This window comes from Petromyzon marinus, chromosome 12 (genome assembly GCF_048934315.1).
Source record: "Petromyzon marinus isolate PM22_M1 ecotype Great Lakes invasive population chromosome 12, UKy_Petmar_22M1.pri1.0, whole genome shotgun sequence".
NCBI classification, from domain to species: domain Eukaryota; kingdom Metazoa; phylum Chordata; class Hyperoartia; order Petromyzontiformes; family Petromyzontidae; genus Petromyzon; species Petromyzon marinus.
Window position 1 is genome coordinate 2,496,121 of NC_133678.1, and position 12,585 is coordinate 2,508,705.

Here is a 12,585-nt window from a genome sequence, read left to right on the forward strand (position 1 = left end):
TATTCTCGATTTAAAGCTTTCGTGACTGCAAGGATTCATCTTCTTTGGTTCATTCGGTAAAGTCACGTAGCATGAGAATAAAATAATAAATTGATAAAATAACACAATAAAATTCTCACGCCGTTTCGGCCACAACACAATTTTATTGTGTTATTTTATTTTATCAATTTATTATTTTATTTCGATTTAAAGCTTTCGTGACTGCAATGATTCATCTTCTTTGGTTCTTTCGGTAAAGTCACGTAGAATGATAATAAAATAATAAATTGATAAAATAAAATAACACAATAATATTCTCACGACGTTTCGGCCACAACACAAGCGGCCTTCATCAGGTGAAGGGGGCGAGACTGTCTGGTAGGACAGCGCTGGAGTGAAAGAGCCACGTTCAGATACGGCCTTTAAGCTGTGTAGCATTGTGATATATAACGACTTATTGTTGGTAGCTTAGCTGATTGGAGAATATAGAGTTATTGATAACATGAAGGTAATTTATATTTTAGTTTTTATTGGTTCACTATATAGTACTGTGAATAGCTCAGATGTGTAGTCATTTCTGTGACCAGTCACTAGCTAACCACTCAGTTGTTTCAATGCTGGATTCGCCTAGTTATTTCAATGCTAAATTCTCCTGTTTGATTTGTACTAAGGGCCTCGGTGAATGTGTATGCTCTGACTTTAACGTAGCTATTTCTGCAGCAGGTACAAGCTCTATTTCTGCAGCAGGTACAAGCTAATCACTCAGCTATCTCAATGCTAAATTCTATGCTAATTCCATTGTCAAGGGGTGCCTCTGCGGATGTGTATGCCTTAACTTAGCTATTTCAATGCTAAATTCTATGCTAATTCCTTTAACAATGGGTGCCTCTGCGGGTGTGTATGCTTTAACTTTTAACATAGCTATTTCTGTGACCAGTCACAAGCTAATCATTCAGCCATTTCAATGCTAAATTATATGCTAATTCCTTTGTCAAGGCGCTTTGTTCCTCCCACACAGCTTAAAGGCCGTATCTGAACGTGGCTCTTTCACTCCAGCGCTGTCCTACCAGACAGTCTCGCCCCCTTCACCTGATGAAGGCCGCTTGTGTTGTGGCCGAAACGTCGTGAGAATATTATTGTGTTATTTTATTTTATCAATTTATTATTTTATTATCATTCTACGTGACTCTACCGAAAGAACCAAAGAAGATATTATTTTATTCTCATTCTACGTGACTTTACCGAAAGAACCAAAGAAGATGAAGCCTATTCTCGTCATCATTTTTGATACCAGCGAAAAATGGTCAGATCATATCACAACTAAGAATGCAAAGAAAAAATATAATAGCTGGTGAAATATCGAATACTAGCTTTATGACCCGGCTTCGCCCGAGATTTGGATTCTTGTCTTGGATTAATACACGGCCTACGTGGAGGGTGGGGGGGGATGCATGACGTCAGCAGGCACACTGCGTGACGCTGCCGCATGTGGGTGACATCACAGATGTAACGTCACCACTCACTTGCCGTGCAAAATATATCCATTATTGCGCCCCTCTCACCTCCCAAAATACAAAAGTCCATTTTTATACTTTTCGCATTGTGTACCGTCTGGAAGCTACCCACATGTCAAATTTCAAGTTTTTTGCATGTTGGGAAGTATGCTAAACATAGAACAGTCACACATATTCACAAATTTCCCTTTCATATATATAGATTTACTATGAATTTTTAAGCAAAACACTGAGCGAGAGCGTGAGGTTAGAGGGCGTACTCTGTAGGTCGGAAATGAGCTCCGAGCCCTGCGTGCGGTCCCTGCGCTCCGAGTCAAGTGCCGACTGCAGGCCGATGAGCTCTTTTTCCAGTGCCAGCTTCTCTCCTTCCAGCTTGCGCACGTGCTCGCCCAGCTCGCGGTTGGCGTCCTCCAGGGCGGCCAGGGCACGTGCCCCCTCCGCCTGCACCTTTTTGGCCCGGCTGCATGCCTCCCGCTCCGAGCGAAGCTCCTCCAGGCTGTCATCAAGCTGCCGGGGCGGGGGGGCGGACGTGCCGTGATGTTAAAGATCGCAATTAGAAGATGTATTTATACGGGAGGAATCCAATGAGCTTATGAAGCTCTTTTTAACATATTTCCAGTTCGGGCGGGAGTTAAAACGTTACAACAATAAACAATAGAAAAACACGATAGGAGTGCAAAGTATAGGAGAGGTAAACAAATCACCTATACGAATAAAACTTATCTTACCAGGTAAACCCCCTGAGGTATTCACTTATTTTTCAGAATTTACCTGGCCACAAATGACAGCTCAACAAAGTGGTTGAAGGTAAGGAGTAGCCTAGTAGCTCCGTGGTTAGAGTAGTGGGCAGGCACTGCTAACACGCTGGGTTCAAATACAGTGGTGCCCTCGATATAATACGAGTGGATAGATATCCAATGCACCTATATATATTGGGATTTTGGAGGATCCCTTAAAACTGGAAGAAAAAAATATAATCGAACCACAAAAAGTTCAATAAATATTGAACAGCATGCAAAAAAATACACATTGATAGCAGCTCTTGCATGTAACGCAAAAATGTCACATGCCAGGCAGTCTCAGATAAGTAGAATATTATACATTAACTACTGTATCACTTGGAATGTGGGTCTCATAATAGGCTTGTGACATTCGATAGTTGCAGTGGTGTTTTTTTTGCCTTTATTTTTAATTGTTTTGATAATACTAAAAAAATATATAATTTTTACAATACAAAAAGCAATACAACTAAAATTATGAACAATAGGTTAATTTAATAGTCACGAAAAGAACAGGGCTTTGATAAGAAAATGGCACCCAAACCCTAAATGATCATTTTGAGTTTCCCATACTTGAGATTAGTTCTCAAATGTAGCGAATTAATTGTCTGAACCCAGTCACCATTGATTGCACCAAAAAATCTCATTAAATTTAGTTTTCACTTAATTGGGCTACATTTCAACTCAAGAGAATTGCAGTACTTTGCAAGAGTTATTAATGGATACTTCCACCTCTAAAAAGGCACAAATGCAAATTTGGGCAAAGGCAACCGGAATGTTGAGGGGAGAAAATGGGAAACTTTTACCCAGACAGGAGTGGATCACCAGAAGCTATTCTGACTTGGACAGGAATTCCTTTATACTCTTTGGTTTTTTCGGTAAGTCACGTAGGTAAAACAAAATTAAAATAAAAGAAAACTAAATCAAATCACGACGTTTCGGAGGCAACACAAGCATCCGTCTTCAGGTGGAACAGTCACAGCAAGATAGCTGCATCAAGTGGGGAGCTGAGACACTCGAGCTTATATACAGGTTAAGGTGGGGGGGGAGGAGCCAAGCAGGGAGCCACGACGGTGTGCGGGGCTAAGGTTAAGGGGGGGGGGAGGAGCCAAGCAAGGAGCCACGACGGCGTGCGGGGCTAAGGTTAAGGTGGGGGGGAGGAGCCAAGCAGGGAGCCACGACGGCGTTGCGGGGCTAAGGTTAAGGTGGTGGGGAGGAGCCAAGCAGGGAGCCACGACGGCGTTGCGGGGCTAAGATTAAGGTGGGGGGGAGGAGCCAAGCAAGGAGCCACGACGGCGTGCGGGGCTAAGGTTAAGGTGGTGGGGAGGAGCCAAGCAGGGAGCCACGACGGCGTTGCGGGGCTAAGATTAAGGTGGGGGGGAGGAGCCAAGCAGGGAGCCACGACGGCGTGCGGGGCTAAGGTTAAGGTGGGGGGGAGGAGCCAAGCAAGGAGCCACGCTGGCGTGCGGGGCTAAGTTAATCCGTCTTTTGTTATGTTGAGGGTTCGGGGGAAGCGGTGGTTCACTGCACAGGGGCAATGAAAAAATGGTAAAAAAAGGCTGTGCGCTTATAAGGTAGCTGAAGTTTTGACTTGGTTTATGACATCTTTCCAGTGGTTGCTTAATTAAAAACCATCCTCTCGGTTGAAGTTGTGTCTATGTTTGTATATCTGGATGGCTTCATGGACAAATCTTTGGTAATAACCGGGAGGTTTGCAGAGTACTTTGGTAAATAATGTCATGGGAACCCGCTGTGTTGAAACAATGATCAGCCACGTCCGAAGAATTCGTTCTGCCGTGTTTCAAATCTCATTTGTTCAAATCTGATTTATTTCTGACCGAATTCGCGAGCATTTTAATTTAGTTGTTTTCTTTTCATTTTAATTTTGTTTTACCTACATGACTTTACCGAAAAAACCAAAGAGTATGAATCGTTGCAGTCACGAAAGCTTCAAATATAGGAGAAATTCCTTTGCCAATTGTCCTCTCAATGGCTAAACCGCTGTCTTGTCATTGTCAGGTGAGGTCAGAAAGAATAGTTATTCTCCAAAGTTAATGTTGAGTCAACAGTGGCCCACAACATATTCCACTGCTGCAATCATACACACAAAATGTGCTATATTTAATACACAGCCAAGCTGAAGAAAAATGGTGATTGGAGGTTACTTATCCACTTAAAATGTCCTCTCCAGAGTACTGACAAAAGGCACTTGGCATTTATGTAGAAAAGGGAAGCCTTTCCTGTATAATCATCCACTCTTTAAATGAGTTCAATTCCTCATTTGTAATTTGTGGCACGTTTACCTGTTTTTGTAATAAGGTGACTTTTTCATTTGAGACTTGTGAATTTTGATTCTTTTTCTTAAGCTCCTCCAGCTGCTCTTTTAGGCTATTGACTGTGGAAGAAAAATAAACATTCAACAACAAATTATTGTAGCACTTAAAAACAAACAACACGCATGTCATCATGAACACTGTCTCACAATTAAACACATTACTGAGCAAATGCATGTATTAAAAGCAGATTGCAGAACATTAGATTTGTACTTGTAACCATTTACAGTGTGGTGGCTAATTCAGGGTGAAATCAGTAAGTGCAGCTAAAATGTTGTTATAATAGTCAATGGAGGGGTTAAATGGTTGAATAAACCAATATACAGTAAAACCTCATCATTTCGGTATTTGATCATTCGTAATTGGGGATATTTCGACACGGCTGCGCTTTCGGCATATACCGTATATATTAGTAATTCTCCACGAGCCGAATTGCTGTAGCAAATGTTTCAATTTCGGCATACATGACGCCGCACGCCGCAACAAAAACAGTAACTCAGTCTAGTGGTGGCGCGCTTTGGACGTTCCCTTATTTATGCACTTTGTGCAAGCCAACCCTCTCAGAAATGTCATCTACACCTACATGAAGAAGTAATATAAAGGGAATGAAGTATAAATCCCTTAGTCTGTAAGACAAATTCTAAGTTTTGGATAGAATTTATGCAGATGTGCCAATGCGTATGGTTTGTGAAGACACCCATGTCAACAGTGAAGTGTCACATCAGTTGATGTCATCTGACAGCGAGTAATGTGGTGTAAAAGTTTAAAAGAATGTAGTCTTTAAGTAAAAATTAAGCAAAAAATGCTGGTTACTGATGGTAAGTGTTACGTTTCTTGGGAAAAAAAATAACTGGAAAACAATTTTTTTTCTTTCTTTTAATTGGAACAGGAGGCACTGGGGAGTGCCATTGTACATAATTCGGAATATTGGATAATTTGGCAAAGCCAGAACCCCATAGTGTCGAATTAACAAGGGTTTATTGTAATGATAAAGCATGCAACAAAGAAGAGATAGAAAGGAAATTTGGGACCTAAAGAGAGTAGGGCCTGGAAAGGAAATAAGAAAAATATATAAGGTGATGGTCACTAAAAGACAAAAGGTTAGGTGCAAGGGAGAAAGTAGAACAGGAGTTAGATATAACAAGAGAAAGAATATGTCCTTGGCGAGTGACTGATAGTTGAGGTTGTATCAGCAGTGTCATAAACATGGATATTGATGTTGCCAGTAATCATTAATGGAGAGGAGGAAGATAGGTCCAAAGTGAGGGAAAAGTCGAAAAAAATTACGTAAATCTAAATTTGATTTAGGTGGGTGATGAACAACAGAAAGTTTAAGCTTAGCAAGGAGGTGGAAAGTCAAACTTGGAAGTCAGGTTTAGTGATAACAGCAATATCACAACCTCTATTGTGAATATGAGCATGCTCAGATGTGGTCACCATTCTCCGAGGTAGTTTTGGGAAAGCAATGGTCCTGTGGTGAGTGCTCATGTCTCAGGCAGGTACAGTATATCAATGTTGCCTTCCTTTAGAGATCACGAATGAAGAGACATCTGGAATGGTATGGATAATCAAGAGGGCAAAATGGACGTATGAAGATCCAGATGTCAAAGGAGAAGGCCTGATAGTTCTGAGATGTTGTGGCAGATCGAGTCTCACGATTAGGAGAGTCTGGGAGTCGACGAGTAATAAAAGTTGACCTCTGAACAGTGTTACCATGAAAAGCAGTCAATATTTCTGCTCTACTTCTGCACTGAAGAGGGGTCTGTGACTAACAAGTAAATATGTTTCTGTAGTGTTCATGACTAAGGTGCAGATCTATTAATTATAATTCAACATTGGCAATGCAGTGCTTTTTTATCATTTTATATAGAACGCAACAGTATAAATTACACATTTTTGTGCTTCGTTATGTTGCTTATGAATGGAATATTAAAACTTAAATTATTGTTCAGACAAAAAACCTACTCCACAAACCAACTTGCTAATTAAGATAGGATAATCCAACTTTTAAACGCCACTTAACTATGTACCTGCCAGTGTCAAAAGTGACCTTTCGATGCCACAAGAAGCCATAAAACATTTTTCTACAATTATCTTCATGAAGAGGAATGTTGAACAGAACAGGGGTGTCACTTCTAAAGCAATTAATCCAATTGCTCATAGCAGCAAAGGACATGGGGTGGACGAGGGGGGAGTCATTTTCTGACCTTCTCCGTCAAGATGCCTCTTCTTATCGCTCTCTGCGTCGGCCCGGCGCTGCTGCTCTACCATCTTGTGCTGCACCAGCGCCTTGTCTCGCTCCATCTGTCTCAGTTGCGCTTCCAGATTCTTGCGCGACACGCACTGACGGGGCCAGGAGGCAGGCGAAGCAGCAGCAGCACAAGCGCGGCTCGTCAGGAGCTGTGGGCTCACTCAAGTGCCAGGCTGAGATAGCGACCAAAGTCTGCGAAACGTTGGGCTTTTTTTAAACATTTACATTAAAAATTCTAGTCTAACTACATATTGGGCATATATCGCTTTATCATTTGAAATTATTCTAATGGTCACAATACATGCTTCTAATTATCCGTTTAAGAATGCTTATGTTATATTTAGGCTAATAAAGGGAACTGTATGACAGAAAAAATTGCAATCAATACAAAGGAGACAAAAATATATAACATTTTTAACTCAATTATGATAAGTCGTGAAATTAATGTGAGGGTATCAATATGTCCACTATATTCGGCATTTATGTTTGATTTTCAACCGATTCGAAAATGACCTCACACAACACCATTTTCGTGTTCTTTCTGCCAAGTGGTGTCACATCGCATCAGGTGACATAAACTTTGTTAACACGAAGACAAATTACATTCCAGAATGTAACCAATCAGAAAATGTAAAAATATCCAAAACTGTCCTTAAAAATTCAACATTTTAAAATAGCAAATTGATTTCAGCTTCAAGAGATCTAATTTGAGAACAAGTTGACTAGAAGTGGATGTCTAAATGAATTTAGTTCTAAGTACATCTCCATTCCACTGCTTTGTCTCTAGCTCTAAGTTGGCATCTAAAATGCATTCACATATATTTTATATCAAATAAGAACATGGTAAAACAAAATCACCATAAAATGCACGTTTAAAGTAGCTACTTTCAAAATGTATTTCCATTAACAGGCACAGCTGGCAAAAACAGACTGCCTCACCACCGCAAGTCAATAAAATGGGAACTGTATTTTTTGTGTTTACTGAAAAGTGGCAGAAAATAAGTTGATATTTGTTGAAAATTTCATTATCAAAAGATGATATAGTCAATTCACATGGGCAAGGCCAATATGACCCTGGAGGCTCATCATAACACCTCGACTATGCCGTTACACACCTTGCATCGTCAGCCACATCCCCTGCAAGGCAGGATTGGCTGTTCTGAGTCATGCAACACAATTAGATTCACACTCACCTCTTCTTCCAAATCTTTCAACAACTTCTCCAGCCGAGAGTTTGCATTCCTAACATTGTAATGAACACCAGAGTTGGAGTTAATGTTAAAAGTTATCAACACAAGTTAAAAACAAGAGGCAAACCCTCATGTTTTCTCACATCAAATATTCAAAAAATAATAATAATTAACTTTTTTAACTGTAATGTTACTTATGTTGCAATATAAATATATAAAATATAAAATAAGGTTACGTGTCCCCTCCTATTCATAGAACAAATGTTCAAGGCATCAAATACATACAATACACAAAACGTAAGCATTAAGCATTGCAGCGAAGCCTGTACTATGGATGAGCTGTCACTCACATGATTCATCCTTACCCTTGTCAGACATTCATCATTCACCTGTCCCTCACCCTCACCAGTTTATACAAGCGTGGGAAGTACCCACACAAGCAACAAACCTTCCCCAATGACACACACATCAATTTTATGATCATGAAATGAGGCTGTGTCATGCTGGGCTATTATTACAGTTGGCAGAGAGGATAAACAGTTGCAAGGACCAAAAGCTAAACAAATTGGGTCAAAGGTATTATTTAACCTTGTTTGCATAAACTAAACATAAGCTTTCAAATGACACCTCATTTAAATTGGTGGAGAAATCCAGAATCTTTTTTTTCAAACCCATACATACACACCTACATCCAAATCAGCCACTTATCACATAGCTTTGATGTGTACGTATACCTGCGTGCAGGAACATTTTAAAAGTCACACAACAAAATATTAAACACCTCAAAAATCAGATTGCTCCTATTCACAAAGTAGCCCTTGGCATGCGGCTTGCCTGTGTAATTGTACCGATGGATGTATAATGGTTGTCAATATTAGCAACATGCAATTATGCAACAAAGCAGTTTTCCTACCTGCATTTTTGTTCGGCTTCATCCTTTACCTGTACAGCATTCTTCATCTGCCTCTCCAGCATCTCTATTTTCATTTTGTCTGCCTAAAACGGAATTGTTTTTTTTTAATTAAATGGTGACATTTAAAAAATAAATGTATTTTTTTTTTACAAACTAGAACAAATGTTCTTTCCGAAAGAACAATGTTTGCTATTTACCGAGGGAAGCTAACCATGGTATATGCATAATGATTAGTGATTGAAGACTCATATTAGTTTATAGCAAAGTATGATTTATGAGCTTCAACATAATTTTAGTACCTCATTGACAAATACAACCAACATGGATTAAAATAAAAAGAACATTTTAGTCGGTACAAATGTATACCCATAAGTAAATTGAGTACTTTTAATACATTTCAGTGCCAACTCATGTTTTTCAAAATAATTGTTCAACTGTGAAAGATGGTAATTAGTTTAAATTACGCCTCACCTCTGAACTGCCATCCTGAAAAATGAAAATGACAGAAATGTTACAATTAAAAATTGCACCACCACGAAAGATGACTCACGCAACACAATGTCGTTGGGGCATAATAGTTTGTGCATTCACGTGAAATTTCTACCTGAGAACTTTTCAGAGGCTCCTCATTGTTTCCCGCCACAGCAGGCACTCCACTTAGCAATCTGTGCACAGAAAAGATCAAGAGAAACTCATTTTCTTGTTCCTCGCATGCTGGCCAGATGTAATATCTGAACGTATACACTCTACCCTACATCCCACGCACAGGTGGCATGAAAACACACATTACATTGCCTTGTTCGATTTTCAGTTTGAACACTTTTGATGCCCCAAAATGCAATTGTGGGACGTCGTTTTATTTATCTGAAGAAATATAAAATCAAACATACTGCTCAAGATAAAACAGAATTAGATCGTTTCAACCAAAGCAAATTGGGGAAAAAAGTTATTACTGGTGATCTTTGTAGTACGTGAAGCCAACAAATGGCAGCTGGTTCCCCACAAAGGCTTTAGGCTGTGGGAAGGTCTCATCCGCGCTCTTGTCATTCTCGATCTCATCAAAGTTGCTCGTGTCTGTGTCAGATGACAGCTCCGGTACCACGGGAGCAGACGCTGTAGACAGCAGAAACAAGACAGGAGATGCATGAGGAAGTGGGCAAAAGAATGGAGTTGGCAAGGAAAATATTATTTGCATCCAAATTGTATAAAGTGGCCAAACTAAAAGGCATATCACTTTAAACCATTGAGGCAAGATAATTAAATTAATTCCTTTGCTTGTCAGATACGTGACGTACAAATTACAAAGCTGATCCTGGGTTGAAAACACAAATTTTGCATGAGATGTCTTGCAATGTGGCATTATGAGACTTACTCTCGCGGATGTTCTCCCAAGTCCACTGGTCATTCTTGAAAAAATCATGACACTTTATCTCTGCAAAGCCATTCTTGCCCAGCCGCACATCCCTAAATTAATCAATAATGCAAGTAATTAACACAAAAGGATTTGAAGCATTCGTGACTGCAAGGATTCACTCTTTCGTTTTTTTGGTAAAGTCACGTAGGTAAAAAAATCAATAAAATAAAATAAATGAAAAAAAACAACTAAATTAAATCACGACGTTTCAGAGGCAACACAAGCTTCTGTCTTCAGGTGGAAATTTTGCTGTGACGGTTTCCAATTCTGCTGTGACGGTTTCCACCTGAAGACGGAAGCTTGTGTTGCCTCCGAAACGCCGTGATTTTATTTAGTTGTTTTTTCATTTATTTTATTGATGTTTTACCTACGTGACTTTACCGAAAAAAACAAAGAGTATGAACACAAAAGGATTCCACTCTCAAAATTGTGTACGAGACAAAACTGAAGACGAGCACAAAGGTAAAATGACTTCACCATAATTACTTTTCCTCACTTATTATCTGAGCAGTTAAAGCGGAATGTGCTAACAAGTTACATGTGAGGAACGTGAAAGCTTGCCTCTCTGTCAGGAAGGCGCAAATTAGGCTTTTCGCGTTCTTTGAGATGTCGAGGTCCACGGGAAACGTGAGCGACTTCTTGTGATCCATGATTTTGCCGTAGGTGCCGACCAGCGATTCTGCATAGAATGGGGTGTCGCCTGTGGAACACAGCGATGGTCGAGGTCATGTTGAAAACAAAAAAGGTGCAAAAAGTACAGCTTACAGCAATTCCTACAGGATTTTCCCAGTGTGGACTTGTCAAAATTGAAAGCAGATCAAATAAATTTAATAAAAATGCTGTCACTAATGTAAGGGTAAAACAATGCTCCCAGTAACAATTTAATGAACATAGACAACACCAAATAGTGGAAAGAGTACACTGTATGACAAGGAGGGTAAAGCAGGAACTATATGGCAAACAAAATCAACCAAATAAGACAGTGATAGAATGAGGAAATGACAGAAATAAACTGAGAGCTCGAATATTACTAAGTGAAGTTTAAAAAGCAATGGCTTGACAAGGAAAGCAAAAGTGGATGGAATGCCAGCAGAATTAATTAAGGCATTAGGAGAAAAGGAAGAAAGTTAACACTTATGACAAAGGTCCATTTGAACATATGCACACACACTGATGGCCCACCCTCTGTTAAGTATGAAGAACAGATAAAAATGGTTAATTTGGGTTCAAATAAAGATCTAATTTTTTTTGGTTCTTTCGGTAAAATCACGTAGAATCATCATCAGGTGATGATGATTCTATGATGATTGCTTGTGTTGCAGTCGAAACGTCGTGAGAATTGTATTGTTTAATATTTTTATTATTTTATTGTTTCCCCTCTACGTGACTTTACTGAAAGAACCAATAATATGAATCCCTGCAGTCACGAAAGCTTTAAATCAAAAGATCTCATTATTATACTGAAGGTAAAAAATTTCCACACCGGCTTACCAACGAGCATTTCAAAGAGGAACACGCCAACAGACCACCAATCACACTCGCGGCCGTAGTAGCCCTGACCACCCTGTGAGCGGAGCACCTCGGGCGAGATATAGTCCGGCGTGCCAACCGCGGTGTCACAGCGCACCATGCCGTCCTGCACGTACACAAGGCACCATGCTGCTTAGTTAAACACAAGCTATGTGGCTGGGTGGTTGAGGGAGCAGGTAAAAAAAACTCAGAGAATTAAGCCGGCATCACTCAGACTAAAGCGTGTTTTAGCAAATAAAGCAAATTTGGTCACCAGTGACTACATGAAAAAAAAATCCGTCGTATTAAATGTAGTGTTATACTTTATTTGGCTTATTCCAGTTCTATGTATTACAAATCTTAGTATAATGAACACGCAATGAATACTATGCAAGGCATATCAAAATTGTACACCTTCCTCAAATAAAAATGGTATTCAACAGACTTCAGATACAGTTCTGTGGTATAATTTTACAGTGCTTTTCTGACATGGTGATACAATGCTTGTTGTGGAAAGTTTAGACAGTAAATGTCTTTCTCTCATTATACATGATGCCAATAGCATCACTGGAATATGATCTAGAAAAAATAATCACTGACGACCAATAAACCATCACTTGTAACACATTTTGACCATGCTGTGTAAAGTAAAACAAGTCAGTCATTGCTTCTGCTTAAAGGAAAATAGAATCTAAAAATCAAA

The 12,585-nt window shown here is 39.6% G+C and overlaps 1 protein-coding gene across 6 annotated transcripts in view; it reads right to left on the reverse strand.

Annotated features, from left to right (window-relative positions):
• LOC116941692 (rho-associated protein kinase 2-like) overlaps positions 1 to 12,585 on the reverse strand; it is a 65,092-nt gene that overhangs the window by 33,545 nt on the left and 18,962 nt on the right. For all 6 annotated transcript variants that reach the window (XM_032953018.2, XM_032953022.2, XM_032953017.2 and 3 more), the window contains exons 8-18: positions 11,865 to 12,009; positions 10,935 to 11,073; positions 10,332 to 10,423; positions 9,913 to 10,072; positions 9,564 to 9,624; positions 9,431 to 9,445; positions 8,960 to 9,042; positions 8,050 to 8,098; positions 6,813 to 6,948; positions 4,576 to 4,667; positions 1,754 to 2,000 (exon numbers count right to left, since the gene is read on the reverse strand). In XM_032953018.2, coding sequence (XP_032808909.2) covers positions 1,754 to 2,000; positions 4,576 to 4,667; positions 6,813 to 6,948; positions 8,050 to 8,098; positions 8,960 to 9,042; positions 9,431 to 9,445; positions 9,564 to 9,624; positions 9,913 to 10,072; positions 10,332 to 10,423; positions 10,935 to 11,073; positions 11,865 to 12,009 — 1,219 coding nt within the window. The remainder of the gene's footprint in view (positions 1 to 1,753; positions 2,001 to 4,575; positions 4,668 to 6,812; positions 6,949 to 8,049; positions 8,099 to 8,959; positions 9,043 to 9,430; positions 9,446 to 9,563; positions 9,625 to 9,912; positions 10,073 to 10,331; positions 10,424 to 10,934; positions 11,074 to 11,864; positions 12,010 to 12,585) is intronic.